This window comes from Trachypithecus francoisi, unplaced genomic scaffold (assembly GCF_009764315.1).
Source record: "Trachypithecus francoisi isolate TF-2019V2 unplaced genomic scaffold, Tfra_2.0 Lachesis_group21, whole genome shotgun sequence".
Taxonomy (NCBI): domain Eukaryota; kingdom Metazoa; phylum Chordata; class Mammalia; order Primates; family Cercopithecidae; genus Trachypithecus; species Trachypithecus francoisi.
This window is the reverse complement of record NW_022681467.1, coordinates 24,836,760-24,853,499: the sequence shown is the minus strand read 5'-3', so window position 1 is coordinate 24,853,499 and position 16,740 is coordinate 24,836,760. Positions and strand designations below refer to the sequence as shown.

The following is a 16,740-nucleotide window of genomic DNA, read 5'->3' as shown; positions in this document are numbered from 1 at the left end:
CAGCCCATGGGAATTATGTGGGATGCAGAATCCCTCTGCAGCACCTCTCCCCATTGTGGTGCTCAAGGCTCAAGCTTTGTCACCGTCCCTTAAGACAATGTAGGAAAGAAAACTCACTTACTGAGCACCTACTGTGTACCAGGATCTTTGCATATATAAGCTCATCTAATCCTCACAGCGACTCTACAAAATTGGCACTATTAGTCTTTATTTTATGGAGGCAGGAACTAAGGCTGAGAGAAACCAAATGGCTTACTCAAGGTCGCACAGATCCAATGTTCCAATTTAAAGCTGTGACACTCCACAGTTTTTGCTCTTTCTGTTATCTCACACTTGGTTTTCCAACCTGGGTGTGTGTGTGTGTGTGTGTGTGTAACTCTTCTTGATTTCCAGCACTCTTTTCTGCAATTTTTTTTCTCTCTGAGGACTGAGGCTCACACACATGCACACGTGCACATACACACACACCCACCAAGTCATCAACATCTTTCTTTTATTTATTGTACTGGAGGAGCAGGAAATTACACAGGCCTATTAAAGGCTAAGCAAATTCCAAGTAAATTGCATAAATGGGATTTTTTTAAAGCACACAAAATAACTCTAAAACAATCTATCCATTTCAGAACATCATCAGATACCTGGGGACTGCACATGAAGAGATGTGTTCAGCAGCATCTTATACAAATTATCCAAACTCAAGCCTGTTTCCTCTCCTATCCAGCCCCATCTCCTGGACCCACAAACCAAAAAAGAGTGCCTGGGAATGAGAGAGCAAAGGAGAGAGAGAGACAGAGAGAGAGGGCTTTGATTGAAACCAAGACATCGGGAGGTCTCTGTCTATGAATCAGGGTTATTTGAATCAAGGGAACTCATTTGGCCTCAAGCACTTAATCATTTTATTCCTCTTTCTGGTTTTATTTTGAGACATTAAGAGGAAAGAAGCATCATGGGGACTGAAGAGAGCCTTTTTCTCTTTCTAGCTGCTGCTTCTGGAGTCCCTTACCCAATGCCCAGTGCATATGTTGGGCCAGATGGCTTGGACTCTTGGCAGCCAATTCAGCTGCTCAAGAACATGGTCGTGCTTAACTTCATCAACTTGACTCTGCTTCAGTTCACCATGGAGTAGAAGCATGATACCGATCAGTTTAATTAGTTTAATGAGGGCTGAGGGAACTGGTCCACATTTTGAGTTTGTTGCACAGAACAAATTGGTTTGCCTTGCTCCCTCCTTGATCATTTAAGCATTCAAGAGGCTGCTCTCAATCATTTCCTAAAGGGGTTTTCGCTCCCTTCTGTAAGGAGTACCAACATGACTGGGAGTTCAGGAAGTCAGTTCTTCAAGAGGTGCTTTTCTGAACAATGAAGACTCAGAGTACACTGACTAAACATTAAACCCACTAGAAGACTGGACCCTCTGCTGTAAGGGTTCCTGATCCAATATAAGGCAATGTTTAAGCTTTGTACCTAAAGCATCGTCTCCAAAGTGGGGTGCACAGGAGATCTTTTGAGATTTGGGAATATAATGTCAGGATTTCTGTGTATGATTATTTATCTTATGTTAAAGCTCTACTCTTTGTCTATGATGCATATACTATCTGCATGAGGGAGCATGCTCATATTTCTTCTGAGAGGGGCATGTGATTGGTTAAGTTTGGAGATCCTAGACCTACAGGTACAAAGAACACGTCGCTCTGGTTCTCTGGAATTGAGGAGTCACGTGAACAGGTTGGAAGGACTGAGATCACAAGCTGCTGCTGCTGCTGCTGCTGCTGGTAGTTTTAGAGTTTAGGCATCTGAGCCAAGCACTAAGCCTGTTGTGGGGAAGGGACATCCACCCTTCCCCATCACAGACCCCAGAGAAATCCCGTACTCCCAGGCAGAAGAGAGATAGGCTGGGCTTGGATATTTTGTACACAGTGCTGAGCTGAGCATGGGGAAGGGGCACATACAGGAGGATGAATGAGTGCACTCCAACCTGAAAAGGTGTCAGGGGATGCTCCTGACTCTACTCCACGATGAGAGGTGCTTATGCATCAAAAAGCTCTCCAGAGTAAGCATTCGGATCTTCCTGAGACCGAGTCACCACCTTGAACTGGCGCCGGAGAAAACCGCCATAGCGCTTCTGGTTGTCCCACTTGAGCTTGGGACGAATGCGCCGCAAGAAGCCTCCATAGCGTTTGTACAGGTCCTCGTGGCCCATGCTATCACCATCCCCCTCCCCAGCTCCCTCTGAGCTCCTCTTGGGGTATTTGCGCAAAAAGCCCCCATAGCGTTTGACCTGCTCCTTGGGGTCCTCCTCAGCGAAATTGAGTGTGCCAGTCTCCATGGCGCCATTGTTCAGCTGGGCATCCCTCATCAGCTCAGACTCTGCTCCCTCCCCAAACCCGCCAGAGAGACCCCTGAGCTTCTCCTCCAGGGTCTTGCTCAGAGTGTTCTCCTTTGTTGAGATACTTGGGAGAAACTTGCTTTTCTCCAGCTCCTTCAGGAAGGACCCAGAGAGCTTGGCCAGCTCACTGTAGGGACCTTCCCCAACCGACTTGCTCCCCAAGTCCCCCTTGTCATTGAGCCCAAGGGTGGAGGGGGTGAAAAAAGACAGAAAGCTCTGGCATCTCTCCCATTCATCAGAGGGCAGCAGGGCAGCCTGGCATTGCAGGGAGCAAATCTGCAAAAGACCCAAAAAGACCACAGTGGCAAATGATCAAAACACACGCACTGCTCTGCCCCAGGCTCCCCTGTCCAGTGTCTGACAAAATAAAAATGAGCACCACTGCTAAGCCCTGGGCTACCCATGTTCATACTCCTGGTGGTGCATAAAGGTAGGGGACTTTGTGCCTGTGAGAAAGAGAAGACAGACTTGGAGAGGTGAAATGGCTTTAGACCCAGGACACATGGCTGCGGTGGCAATTGCCAGAATTGGAAGTAAGATCTTCCCAGAGTATTCTGGGTGCTCACCCTTCCCCTTCCACGTCTGACTCCCAGACAGGAAACCCCACCTCCATTAAAAATACAAATTCTCTCCCAGGCTTCTGCAGGTGTGAAGCACGCTGCTAACTCTTGGTAAAGTAGGACAGAGAAGTGCAGAATGGCAGAGAACACACAGGAGAGGACACAAGAGGGTTCATCAGGCTTGGGGTGGGGGGCAATGGCATCATGTCATAGGGCCATTGGGAGCATTCAATCATAATGACGATGACAACAGCAAAGAATACTGAAACTTGAACCCAGGCCGTCCAATGCCATGAGTCTTCATGCTTAAACACGGTGCTCTTTGAGATTGGGCATGGCCCATTTTGTGCATCTCTCAGTGGCTAGAATTATGTATTAAATAACTTATTTTGCCAGGTGCAGTGGCTCACACCTGTAATCCCAGCACTTTGGGAGACCAAGGTGGGCGGATCACTTGAGACCAGGAGTTTGAGACGAGCCTGGTGGACATGGCAAAACCCCATCTCTACTAAAAATACAAAAACTAGCTGGGTGTGGTGGTGTGCACCTGTAGTCTCAGCTACTCGGGAAGCTGATGTACGGGAAGCTGATCACTTGAACCCAGGAGGCGGAGGTTGCAGTGAGCTGTGATAGTGCCACTGCACTCCAGCCTGGGCAACAGAGCAAGACTCTGTCTCAAACAAACAAACAAAAATAAATAAATAAATAAATAAATAAATAACTTCTGGCCATGTATGATAGCGCACGCCTGTAATCCTAGCACTTTGGGAGGCCGAGGTGGGCAAATCACTTGAGGTCAAGAGTCTAAGACCAGCCTGACCAACATGGTGAACCCCTGTCTCTACTAAAAATACAAAAATTAGCCAGGTGTGGTAGTGGGTGCCCATAGTCCCAGCTACTCAGGAGGCTGAGGCAGGAGAATCATTTGAATTCGGGAGGCAGAGATTTCAGTGAGCCGACATCGCGCCACTGCACTCAAGTCTGAGCTACTGAGTGAGACCCTGTCTCGGAAAAAGTAAATAAATAAATAACTTCTTTCACTATCTCATGGAATCACCTCCATTTTGCAGATGAAGAAACCTAGGCTTAGAGAGGGGGTTCCAAGGTCATGGAGCTAGAAAGGGGCAGAATCAAAGTCTGTGTTCTGTCCCCATGCCCTTGGTACCTCTATTCCAGCCTTTCTGCTGTCATGGGAGAGACACGTCGGGGAGCTTAACTCAAAGCAAAGCCAACAAGGTGGGGCCAAGAGGGGCTAAGGCCCAGGAGAGGGGTCAAAGCTTTGATTCTGTCAGCCAGATCTTTGCATTTAGGGGTGGTGGAGACAGCTCCTCTCATGGAACTGTCTAGATTTGGAGGTGCTCATCAGCCCAGGAATAAGAAGCCCTAAAAAGTCAATCTAGAGCTGCTGACTGCCAAAGTCAGCACCACCTCAGCAATGACACTCCCTGTTGCCAGGCATCACTCTCCCTGGACACCTGAGTCTCTTGTCCTGGCCTGAGTGAACCCATGGTGGTGAGGTCTGGAGTGGGGATAGGAGATGGAAAACAGCAGCCTCTGGTGTCCAGGCCATCTACAGGGCAGGACGCCCGCCACCCTGCACAGGTGGGATGGATCTACAGGACAGCACACAGCTGCCAAGGCCTGCAACATCCCCTCCCTGGGCTCCCTCACCCAGGCCCTAGGACCTGGGCATTGAAGAACCTTGCCTGAAACCTACCAGCGGATTGATGGGTTTGGGCCCATCCTGGGTCTTTACCGCACACAAGGAGCACCGCGACAGGCAGTCTGCTGTGGCAGAGGGGAACACGAGGAGGCAGGCAGCCAGCACCAGCCCCTGCCAGGTCATCCTGTCTCAGCAATTCCTGCTGGGGAGGAAGAAAGAGAAGATAATGAAATCCGTGATCACCCCTCTGCAGGTTGTGTTCTGAGCCCACAAATTCATCTCTTTAACTCCTGCCCACAGCACTGCAAAGCATTCTGATTCTCATTCTACAGTCAAGAAAACAGGCCCAGGGAAGTAAAGTGGAGGCCCAGAGCCAAGGGTCAAGGAAAGGAGTGAGCGCCTACTGTGTACCCAGAGCTTTCCTGTACATTAACTTCCAATCTGCACAATACTTCTTCAATGTGGGCTGTGTGCCAGTTTCATTCAACAGATGGGGAAGTTGAGGCTCAGAGCAGGGAAGTGGTTGCACACAGCTAGGAAGTGGACAAGCCACGACTTGCTCTGGGTCTTTCAGACTTCAAAACCCACTTTGGCCACCTGCCAAGCCAGAAGATACTTAGTTAAATGCTTTTCTGAGTTCTCTGAGGTCTTTGTCCCTGTGTCCCAGGCTGTCCCACATCAGTCCTTTCAGCTTTGTGAGGGCTCCAGAATTTTTCTCTCCCACTCTGGTACTGTCACTGATCTCAGCCACGGCTCCACCTTTACTCCCTCTCCCTGCTGGTCTCCCCGCCTGCCTCCAGTTCCTTCTTTGATTCCTCCTTCCCATTCTGAAATGCTCTTCCTGGCAATATCAATTCTGTGAACAGACCCATTGGGTGGGGTCAGGCCTGGCCCTTCTGCCTAAATGTCAGAGTACCCTCAGTCCCATTCCTGCAGTCCCACACTTCAGCTCTGGGCTTCAACCACATCAGCTTCTTGCAATCCCTTTAATGAATGCATCAGGCTCTGACCCACCCCCAGGCCTTTGCACATGCTGTTCCCTCTGCCTGGGGAACCCTTCATCTCCTCTTCTGTTACCTGTCATTTAGGTCCTGGATTAGATATTACTTCCTCCAGGCAGCTCTCCCTGATTGCCTAGGCTAGATGAGATGCTCCTCCTTTCTATTCCCCCAGCCGTGTGTGCCTCTTCCATGAAAATAGTCTATGTGAGTCTTCAGGCTTTGGTTCCGTGTCTTGTCTTTTTCTCTGACGTGGTCACTCTGTTCCTCAAATATGCCAAGCTTGCTTCTACCTCAGGGCCTTTGCACTTGCTGTTCTTCTGCTGCAGTATTTTGACCTCAGACTTCTACATCACTAGCTCCTTCTTTGTCATTAAATTAGTTGTCATACTGGCAGAGAGGCATTTACTGATCACTATGTGTCTAATGAGGCTTCTTTGGTCTCTCTCTTACATCACCCTTTGTTTGCATCAGAACACTCCCACCTCACAGTCTCCTACGTATTTGATGTTTGGTTGTTGTTGGTGGTGTGTACATTGTGGTTATCACCTCCCCAATAGAATGTTAGCTCCTTGAGGGCACAGACCCTGTCTTATTCTCTGCTGTATACTAGCTCCTAAAACCCTGGTCAGCACATCACAGGTCCTCAATAAATTCCTGGCAGATGAATTAATGCTTCATAAATACTCTGTTAAAAGTTGTCTGTTTTACTAGGCATGGTGGCTCACACCTGTAAACCCAGCACTTTGGGAGGCTGAGACAGGTGGATCACTTGAGGTCAGGAGTTCCAGACCAGCCTGGCCAACATAGTGAAACCCCATCTCTTTTAAAAATACAAAAATTAGCTGGGAAGAGTGACACGCACCTGTAGCCCCATCTACTCAGGAGACTGAGGCAGGAGAATCACTTGAACCCAGGAGGTAGAGGTTGCAGTGAACAGAGATCATGCCACTGCACCCCAGACTGGGCAACACAGTGAGACTCCGTCTCAAAAAGAAAAAACCAAAAGGTTGTCTGTTTCATAGTCCAGCCCTTTATAAATCAGATATCAAGACTCAGGGCCTTTATATTTGATTTATGAGGGCACAGTACAGTTCTTTCTACTGGAAGTGCCTAATTCCCCTAAGACACCCACCCCACCCTGGTCAGGGGCTTCACACTTGGCCCAGCATGGTTTGTAACCTGACACCAACAATCTACTCTCAGAAATGGCTGTCCTCTTTTCCTCCAACTTCCCCATCCCTGCAAACTACCTCGTTTGCTCAGGTGTTCAGGATGTTTCAAAACTTTCACCCCCTGGGCCCCAGAACCCCACGCTGTGGCCAAAGCAGGGTCTCCACGTTAAAGCATGTAGTAGGCTCTCCCACCGGAGCATGCTTAATAGTGATCCCAGTCGCCATTTATCAAACCCCTACTGCGCTAAGTTTTTCAATTCATCACCTCATTTATTCCTTCAGGGAAGTGGCCACTTCTGGTCTGGTGAATTACCCATGTCCTACCTCGATAGTGAGGCTGGGGTGCAAGGCCTGTTCTGTTTGACCCCCTACACTTAATGACTACAATTTCTGGAGCAATTTCAATTCATTAACAGCTGCGCCCTCCGTGAGATCCAAGGGACTTTATATACAAAGCCCCCACTTTATAGACAAGAAAACTGGTGCTCAGAGAGGCTTAGTAAATCTCCTGAGGTCACACAGCAATTCAAGGCACAAGCTCAGGTCCATGTGCCTTGCTTGAGGCTGGCAAGGTCTGCTCCCCTGAACCAGGGAGGCTCAGTGGAAAAGTCAGGGAAACGGACTTGTGTCCATCCTGTGTCTTTCTCTTCCCCTTGAGTTTCTCTCACGCTCTATCAGCTGTGGAGCGGATTACGTTTCCCCACCAGTGAGCCGGACAGAGCAGGCAGCTCATGTTTTCTCTGATATCAGCCATGGCGGGCTGGCCTGTTAGAAGATCAGCAGTGAATTAACCTACTGGGGAGGGGGTGCTTACCACACCATCTAACTCCTGGCTGAAGGCTTCCCACACAGCTTAGCTGCTAAGGTAGGGGACTCACTTTAAGATCTCTTTGTCTCAGGCAAAAATAGTGTTGGCATCCTTGTCTTTCATCCATTAACTTTATATTTATTGACAATTCTGGTTGATCTGATGGTAATTAAGTAGTCACGACGTTCTGAGCAATTCTCATGGACTAACTCACACATATTCACAGAAACTCTACAGCATCGGTGCCATTGTCATGCCCACTTTACAGATGAGGAAACTGAGGTAAGATTCTAGCGCCTGCCAAGATTCTACAGTGAGTAAGTGGCAAAGTTGGGATTCGTACCAGGCTGTCTGGCTCCAGAGGTACCTTTGTAACCGCTGTATTCTGCCCAGGCCCCTTCAGTCCCCTCACCTCCAGCCTCCAGCTTCTCCCTCCAGGGTCCATTTCAACCTCCACCTGGTTCTGGAGTAGCCTCCAATCTTTCCCTCATAGACACTTTCCACGCAGCAGCTGGAGGACCCTTCTGAAATGCAGATCTGACTGCACCTCTGCCCTGTGTCCTCTGGCTTCCAGAGGAAGCTTGTCCCCGTCACTAGCACCCCCAGGCTCTCCTAATACTGACAGCTGACATTTGCTAGTGCTCCCTGCGTGCCTGCCCCTGTACTCAGAACTGTGTGTGTCTTATTGGAAGGGGGTCCTTATGACAACTCCATAAGGCTGGGACTAATATTCTCCCCATTCATGGATGAGAAAATTGAGACACAGAAAGATCACATAGTCTGTCCAAGGTATCCCAGCAAGTATACAGCACCCAGACAGATTGGATGTGAGTTCTGCCTGTCCTGGGCTTGACCAAACCACCTGCAATTTCAAAACAAATGCTCCATGCACCCCGCCCTCCAAGCCTTTGCACACAGGGTTTCCTCTGCCAGGAACATCTCTGTCACCCCACTCATCCACTCCCATCACGCTTTGACCTTGCTAATTCTTATTCATTATTCAAAACTCAGCCTCAGTTGCCTCTTCCAGGAAGTGTGTCTAGATTAGTTCCCTCCTTTGAGATCCCACAGCCTCCTATGCTGGCTCCATCACAAAATGACCACTTACCTGTCTGAGTCCCGTATGGGTGGGTTGGCGGGTCGTTGAGGTGCGAGTGTATTGTGCTTGAGGATGACAAAGAGTCCAGGGTGGATGAAGGGATGTGAGGGGAGAGACTGGGGTTGAAAAGCAAAGAGGTGGGCAGAGGACGGATAATGCCAGCTCTCATAGGCCAAGGGAGAGTTTGCATTTGATCTAAATGTGACTGGAAGACTAAGGAAGTTTGAGTGATTGATGAACGAATCAATGAATGAATGAATGATGTCCCAGTACTTCATATAGGGCTAGAATGAGCAGGAGCTGCACACCAATTGGTTATGAAAATAAACAGGCAATATTTTAAAATTAGGAAATTTTACATTTAAAAAAAATCTCAATTTTCAATTTGTCTGGAAAAAACAAAAGGCCTGGGAACATTGAGCCTGTATTTCAATATGGCAACAGTCACAGAGGAAGAGCCATGCTGCCCATCACCACCCACAGAACCACCCGGGGCTTCCCTCACTGCCGAATACCTGACAGACGTGTGAGTCTGCAGCCCCTGAATTATCCACTCTAACTTGGAGAAGCAGCATGGGGTGGCGAGGACACAGCTGGTGAGAAAGGAGAGGTGGGATCACAAATGCTTTCCTGACCCCGAAGCAGGATCAGCAAATGGTCAGTAACGTGGGCTCAGGTCTCAGCCTACCACTTACCACCACTTTAGGAAAATGACTTAGCTTTACTGTGCCTCAGTTTTCTCAGCTACAAAATGGGGCTAATAATAATGCTTCAGAGCATGGGCATAGGAATTAAATAAATGATCACATGTGAAGCACCTGGCATGTGCTTGAGTACCTGGCACATAGTAGGTGCTTTGGAGAGTGGAGTATGAAGGCTCCAGTCTAGTCTTACTGGAGCTGTAGGAGATAGGAAAAGAAGAGGGCAAAAAGGAGAGATCATAAAGAGCTTGGCACACTGCAGAAATGAAAAATGCTGCTGCATGACTCACTGCCGTGGACGGAGGGCCTGCTCGGTGTTAGTCTGGGCTGAGTGCCCTTCATCCATGATCCTGTCAACCCAGCAACAGTCACCAATTCTCAGGAGCCTACTGGGAGCCAGGTTGTGCATTACTGCTTTGTACATATTAGCTCCAATCCTCACAGCAACCCCAGAGGTGCATGTTTTTTTAATACCCATTTTACGGAGGGGCAGACTGAGGCCGAGAAAGGGGAACTTGCTCATCCAAGTTCACCTGGATTCATGAATGGGGGAGTTGGGCTCCTGTCCAGATCCCTCTGGGTTAAAAGGCGACTCTAGTAGAGACACATTTGCCCTCACAATTTCATAGGTGATCCTATTTCCTTCCTTTTATAGGATAAATACTTTGCTAAACAACGTCAGATGGGCCCCGGGGGAAGCATTTCGACCTTTCTAATGGGGATTTGCCAAGGAATGGAGCTGGGAAGTCATAAGAGAGAGCCCTGCCTGCCTATCATGTCTGCTTAGGGATGGGCCAAGGAAGAAAGAAACTTTGTCGATCATCGGGATGAGAAGTGGGAAGCAAGCCCCCTCGGTAAGCGGGAGGCGTGATGTCAGCGTCTGACCCTGATGGAGGGCCTGCATGGTCTTCTTTCATAGACTTGGCCGAGGACCCGGAGCCCGCACAAAGCAGTCCTTTGCACTTGGCAGTTTGTAAAGCTTTATCTCAGCCGCTACCTCGGGTGCTTTGTAACAGCCCAGTAGGGGAAAGAGGGGCTGTTGGGGCAGTGGGGTGATTCTCCCCTAACAGGAGGGGTTGTGTCAGACTCACCAGCCTCCCTAATTGCATCAGCCAATTCCTTCTGTACATCTCTTTCTGTGGATAGGCACACCTTGTTGGTTCTGCCTCCCTGGAGAACCTTGGCTAATGCAACACCCACGCCCCTTTGTTTGCATCTATGTCTGTGGTTGTTTTCATGCTGCAAAAGCCTTGTTCATTGTTGAAACAGGGACTGTAGGGCCCAGAAAGCCCAAAATATTTACTCTTTGGTCCTTTACAGACAAGGTTTGCTGACCGTACTTTCACTGGTTTTATAAACATTTTATGATTCTAATAAGTTTAAGCTAACTTTCTTGAGTCCTCAGGCATGTGAACATATTCTCAAATAATAAAACATTTTTTATGTCTTGCTAGTGGAGGGATCTCTTACCAGGAGGTCAGGTGGGTTTCCCGATGGAAAAGGCAGGAAGCAACTGGCTCCGTTCTTCAGCCCTGAGCCCTTTCTTGTTGCCTGGGCTGCTCTCCTGGCAAATACTGAGAGGACCTGGGGAGGCTTGTCTTGGGATTTTCCTTTCCCTTGAGAGGGAAAGGCATGGGCTCTGCGGTCATTTGGTACCACCTCCTCCACAAGCCTCACAAGCCTCAGTCTTCTCATCTGTGAATAGGGTGTATCATCTTCCTGCACTGAGACAGCACCGCTTAAAGGGCCAGCACAAAGTAGACCCTCTCTTCACCCAGGGCCCAGAGTTCCTTGAAAGGGAACGATCTTTTTGACCTCTTGGCTCCTCGATGATATTTCTATATTGTAGTCAGCTGAGGGCTCAGAGGAGCCGCAAGCATTTTTATTTAAAAAGCCAGCACGGAATAATAATGGCTTGATTTAACATCGCAATTATCTCTGTGAGCACTTTAGCGCATATGATTATCCCTATTTGATGAAAGAGGAAATGGGAAAAGGTAGAAATGAAGTCACTTGTTTAAGGTCACATCATGAGTCAGGAGGGAAATGGAAACAGAACTCCAGCCTCCCACACCCGAACCATGACTCCCACTAAAGAGATGGCATTGTTTCAATGACCCTGCAATGACAACCATCCTAACAGCCAGCAAAGACTGACACGCCGCTCTGCACCAAGCACTGTGCACTCCAGCTGCCTCCTGTGGACGCTACGGGGCAGGGGCTCACATTACAGGCTTGGGATCCGGATGGGAAGGTGAGGACCAAGTGATAAAATACCTCTCCGCGGCCACAGAGCATGGCAGAGCTGGGACTCTGAGTCCATCGCATTCCCCATTTAGGGTGTAACTCTGAGAAGGGACAAGCTCTTTGCTATCCACTTTATCTCAATTATTTCTCTCTTCTCTTGAAGAGAATCCAGTGGGTTGGGAACTATGAGTTCCATTTCCAGATGGGGAAAACAGAGGCTCAGAGAGTCTAAAGACTGGGCCAAGACCAAGAAGCAAGGAAACAGCAGAATAAGATTTCAAAGTCAGTCCGCTACTCCATGCCACAAACCATCCTGAGGCCTAAATATGTATCCAGTGTCTTTCGGATGACCTCCCAAACTCTCACACTCCTGATGTTGAAACCATTTCAGGAACTTTTACCCCACTCTCAAAAGTCTAAAGTTCACCCTTGTGGGTCTCCAGGAGGTTGGCAAAGGGAGCCCCTGAACTTGAAACAGTGGTGCCGCTTGTTAGGCGTTAGCGTCATAGCAAAAGACGAATGATCAATGAGAAGGAGGCCTGGGTTCTGAACAGAAAGTAAACTCACCCTTTAGCCTGGCAAAGATCCAAGCACAGAATTGGACGAGGGTCCCATTTGGTGGTCAGCTGCATTTGCTGTGCAGAGACCAGAGGGAAAGGCAGCCTTGCAGGCGATGGTCCTGGTGGGATCACTCACTGCATATTTAAAAGAATGTTTTTCAAGAGCAAGTCTTGCATGGAACCACCACCCTTTTTGTTTTCTGGTGCAATTAAGGGATGGGGAGAAAGGCAAAAAGAAAATGAGCCAGAGAGATATGGAGATGAAGAGACACAGAGAGAGAGAGACATAAAAAGAGTTAGAGACACAAAGAAAAAGACATGGGCCTAAAAGAATGGCAGAGGTGAGACCTGCACACACAGAAAAAGAGACCAGGACACCAGGAAAAAGCAGAGAGAGGTGGAGGACCACGTGGGAAAAAAAAACAAGATGAGACATATAGATGGGGAGAGGACAAACAGGAATAGAAGGGGAGGGGATGAGGAGGAGGGGAAGAAGAGGGAAAAGAGAGAAGGGAAGTGAACAAAATAAGAGAGAGAAGTGGGGAGGGAAAGAAGATTTTGATTCAGGATGCTGACCTATTGTGTGAATCACAAACACCAATTCTCTCCCTCCTGCTGCTCTCTGAGTCTGCCCTTTGTTCCTAGGGACCAGTGGGCAAGAGACCCTGCCACATAATAATTGCTCAGTAAACCGTTGTCAAATTAAATCAAATTGTCCAGGAATAGGACAGGGACCAAATGGCAGTTCAAGCCAATGCATCAACAGATTGCCTCGGTGCATATGTCTGCAGCTTGTGGCCAACCGCTCTGGCCAGTGGGATGACCTGGATGGACTCCGGGAGGAGCCCCCTGAGCTAAGCTATGTGCCTCATGGACCTGGGCCATTGTCCTCCTGCCAGAAGCATCAGTTTGGATCCATCCTGGGAAGGACTGATGAGACTGTGCTTCAAAGCACTAACAGACCTCACTCCATATCGAGCGTCTGATCCTGAGCTTACCTGGGTGTCTCCAGCCGATGTTGACTGCCTACCACAGTGGCCAGCTCTGTCTCAGTGAAACAGGTTTATCACTTTGTCAGACCCAGCAAGATTAGCCAACAATCACGGGCTGAGATGAGTGAATACGGTGAGAGAAATCAGCTGTGTAACCACACTTTCTCAGGCATGCATTGAAATCGAACCAGTAACTATTGATCTCTCTTACCATGATGGAAGAGACCTAATAAATACAACAATTGTGCAGGAATGACCCAAGGAGGTGGGTAGTGGGAGGGGGAGTGAGGGAGTGTCGATCAAAAAGAGACTTCATGATCCTGATGCAGCAGATGGAATAAAAATTCTGTTGGGACGGGGAGGAGAAAGGAGCACCAGCCTCGCAGATGAAAATTTTAGACGTTAGATCATATTTCCTGGATGTAGCACACAGCATGATGGAGTGGGATGATCAGCGATATGATAATCGATAGAGAGAAAGGTCCAACCTCACCACTTTGCAACAGTGAAAAACTGAGCAGTCACACCAGTATTTATTGAGCACCTACTGAATGCCAGGCATATTGCTGTATCCCGTTGAGGCTTGCAATAAACTTAGGAGGTGAATATTATTATTTTTCTCATCATACAGGTAAGGAAAGTGAGACTCAGGGAGGGACTGCTACTGTTCCAAAGTCACACAGTAAGTGAGTGGTAGGATCTGGGATTTCAGCCCAGCACTGTTTCAGGTGTTGTGAGACACACGTGTAGATGACAGATGGAAAATTCCTGGCTCCCAGGAGTTACTTCAAGAAACCTTAACTCCTTCCACGTGTTTTAAGATCGCAAATTTCTCAAATAGCCCCAGAGCTGATCCCTTTGCCTGCTCCCTTAAAATGTGCTGCCTTCTGCCACAGAGCCTCGGGAACCAGTGTGACATCCCCCTCCCAGCTGCTGACAGAGACATAGGATTTGCCTGCCACCTATCACAGCTGGGGCAAAGCAGTGGGCTTGAGATCCGTCAGTGAACGCAAACCACCCCCAGGCAGCTAACTCACGGGCTTGGGCTGCTGCAACAGCTCCCCCCACGCAGATCTCAAAGCCTGGAGATAAATGACCTGCAAAAATAGAACAAAGGCAAGGTGTGGTGGGACTGGGGGGAGGAGAGGAGGGGAAAAGAGAAGGAAGGTGCCACAGCAGGGTGGCAGTGAGGCCTGGGGTGAGAAAGAACAGAAGAGGATCGACACTCTGCAGTGCTTTGCAATGGATCTCGACTGGGATGCCTGTCAAATTAGAAAGGCAAGCCTTGTATATTTCAGCAACCCTTGGAAGAAAGATGATAATGAAGACTTTCAGTCTGTGGGAGGGGAACTGAAATCAGATCCAATAATCGAAAGAGCTTGTTTCCCCTGGGAAGCCTGGATACTTAATTAAGTAATATTTGTAGAGCTTGGAGGGATTCTTGGATCCCCAGAAAAAAGTAAGCAGTTGCAGAATTTACTCTTCAACCTTGGAGTAGTCAGCAGGCTTTTTTTTTCTTTCTTTCTTTCTTTTTTTTTTCTTTTTTTCCCGAAGCTCATCAGCTTTTTGCTAGAATCAAACTTTGAGACTCGGTACTTTTCTGAATATGGATCTCTAGACCAGTGAGCAAATGGCTTTCCCTTTGAGCTTCCTCCTGGCCTTAGACTCCTCTGGCTGTAATTAATAGGGGAGCAACAAGTCCTTTCCAAGTAAAATTGACAAGAAAACGCCTGCTAAGCCTGGGCCTCCTGGCTTGTTGTCACTCCCTTTTCCCGTTCCCTTCCAATGAAACACCCCCAAACTTCATCCTGTATCAAATTCCATCGAAAGAAGCCACTCAAAACAGCACACTGTCAGCAATTAAACACAATCCGAAAAGAATGAAAAGGCCGAAACTGGCCGCACATTGATGTACATGTTATGTGATAAATGCCAGAGCCTTGGATCTCATTAATGTCCCCAAGCCCTTGTTCTCTAAGTCCAGTGAGACTCATTGACCTTTAAAATCACCCTGATTAGTGAAACCTCTCACTTCTCCCACCCAGGGTGTCCCATTCCCCCCAGATCCTGGGAATGGCATGGGAACTGCCGTGTGGGAGACTGCAAGGGGAAGGAGACCCTGGAGCTAAAGCCATAGTGTGGTCCTCTTGGGAGACAGCTTACCACCTGTTTAAGCTAGGACTGTGCAGAAAGGGAGATTCCAAAGAGCAGTCTCTCACTGGTCTGGCTTTTGTGAACTAGCCTCCTAAACGTAACTACCTTTGCTCCTTTGCTAGATAATCAGACCCAAACCTAAAATCCCCAGCCCAAGCTCCCACCATCTCTAGGTCCAGAGGACCAGGAATAAGCAAATAAAACCAAGAGATAGAATTCCAGTGCCCCCTCTGGATATTACCTGTGCTCTGCTTTGTCCCTGGGCAGCTTCTGGCTGAGCAGGTCGGAGGTGGCAGGTGGCCGGTCCAAGGCTCAGGGGCCTCCCTGACTCCGGCTTGGGAGAAGCTGCTAAATAGGCAGCTATGAACACCACCAAAACCCCTTCGAATGGCAGTTCTGGTGCCTCTTCCCCTCTTTTATGGACGAGAGCCTCCCCTGTCGCTCAGCCCTTGCTGAGCACAGGCTGCTGGGAGCCAATGGGGAAGTGGCTGAGAGCAGTCAGAGCGCAGACCCCCAGGCCCTTCAACTCGAACTCCCTGGGCCCGACACAATAGGCTTCTCTTCGTGACAGGGATGTGGAGGAGGAAGGCAGCCGTGTTGGGGAGGGGGGCGGATTCTGGGTGTAGTGCTGATTGTCACTTGAAATCCGGCCACTTCAGTATTTGATGCGTTTCTAGGAGAGTGTCATAGGAAAAAGGAGACAGGGAAGGACAGAGACAGAAGAGTTAGAGAAAGAAAGAAAGAGAGAGAGAGTCAGAAAAACAGAGAATCAGAAATGGAGAAAGAGGCAATGTCGGACCTAGGGAGTGTTACAAAGGAGGGGAGAAAGAGAAAGAAAAACAGAGACAGAGAGTGGCAGAGATAGGGAGATGGGTGGAAACACAAGGAGAGAAGGACAGAGCAAGAGAAAAGGAAACCAACCGGGAAGACAGTCAGACTCAAAACATGCTGATCCACAGACAGACAGACACAGAGACAGACAGAGGCTGAGAGAGTCTTCTGATCATGGAAGACAGCGGGGAGATGACAGCCGAGTCAGCAGGCACGTGCATGGCCCGGTGTTGTGTGCCGTGGCAACTCTGTGTTGGCTGGTGCACGCGTGTGCTGGAATCTTTTTGTGTGTACGTTTGCCTGCAAACAGCATTCAGCTCTGGTACATGCCTGAGCTGGTGCCAGGCATACTAGCCCTGGCAGAAGCACAGCTCTTCCCCGACAGCCAGGAGCTGTAGTTTAGTTTTCTCTGGCGGCAACACAAAATGAATAGCAGGAAAAACCCCTCAAAATATGGGCTGCAATGTGCCTTAGCACACACTCTGGGTGAGAGACGGACCCACCTAAATATACCCTTGGCCTGGAGCAGCAGCAGCTTGAAGGTAGCACTCCTCACTGCTACAAAG

The 16,740-nt window shown here is 48.8% G+C and overlaps 1 protein-coding gene across 2 annotated transcripts; it reads right to left on the bottom strand.

The window, feature by feature from the left end:
• Nucleotides 1-476: 476 nt before the first annotated feature.
• Nucleotides 477-15,856, bottom strand: PDYN (prodynorphin). Of its 2 annotated transcripts, none has more exons than XM_033185913.1 (4): nt 15,585-15,856; nt 14,227-14,286; nt 4,664-4,811; nt 477-2,662 (listed from the first exon to the last, which is right to left on the bottom strand). In XM_033185913.1, exons 3-4 carry the CDS (start codon nt 4,790-4,792, stop codon nt 2,027-2,029), a joined length of 765 nt encoding a protein of 254 aa, XP_033041804.1. In that variant the 5' UTR covers nt 4,793-4,811; nt 14,227-14,286; nt 15,585-15,856; the 3' UTR covers nt 477-2,026. The 2 variants fall into 2 exon arrangements, with proteins under 2 accessions (XP_033041804.1, XP_033041805.1); XM_033185914.1 differs by having other exon boundaries at nt 4,664-4,808.
• Nucleotides 15,857-16,740: the final 884 nt, after the last annotated feature.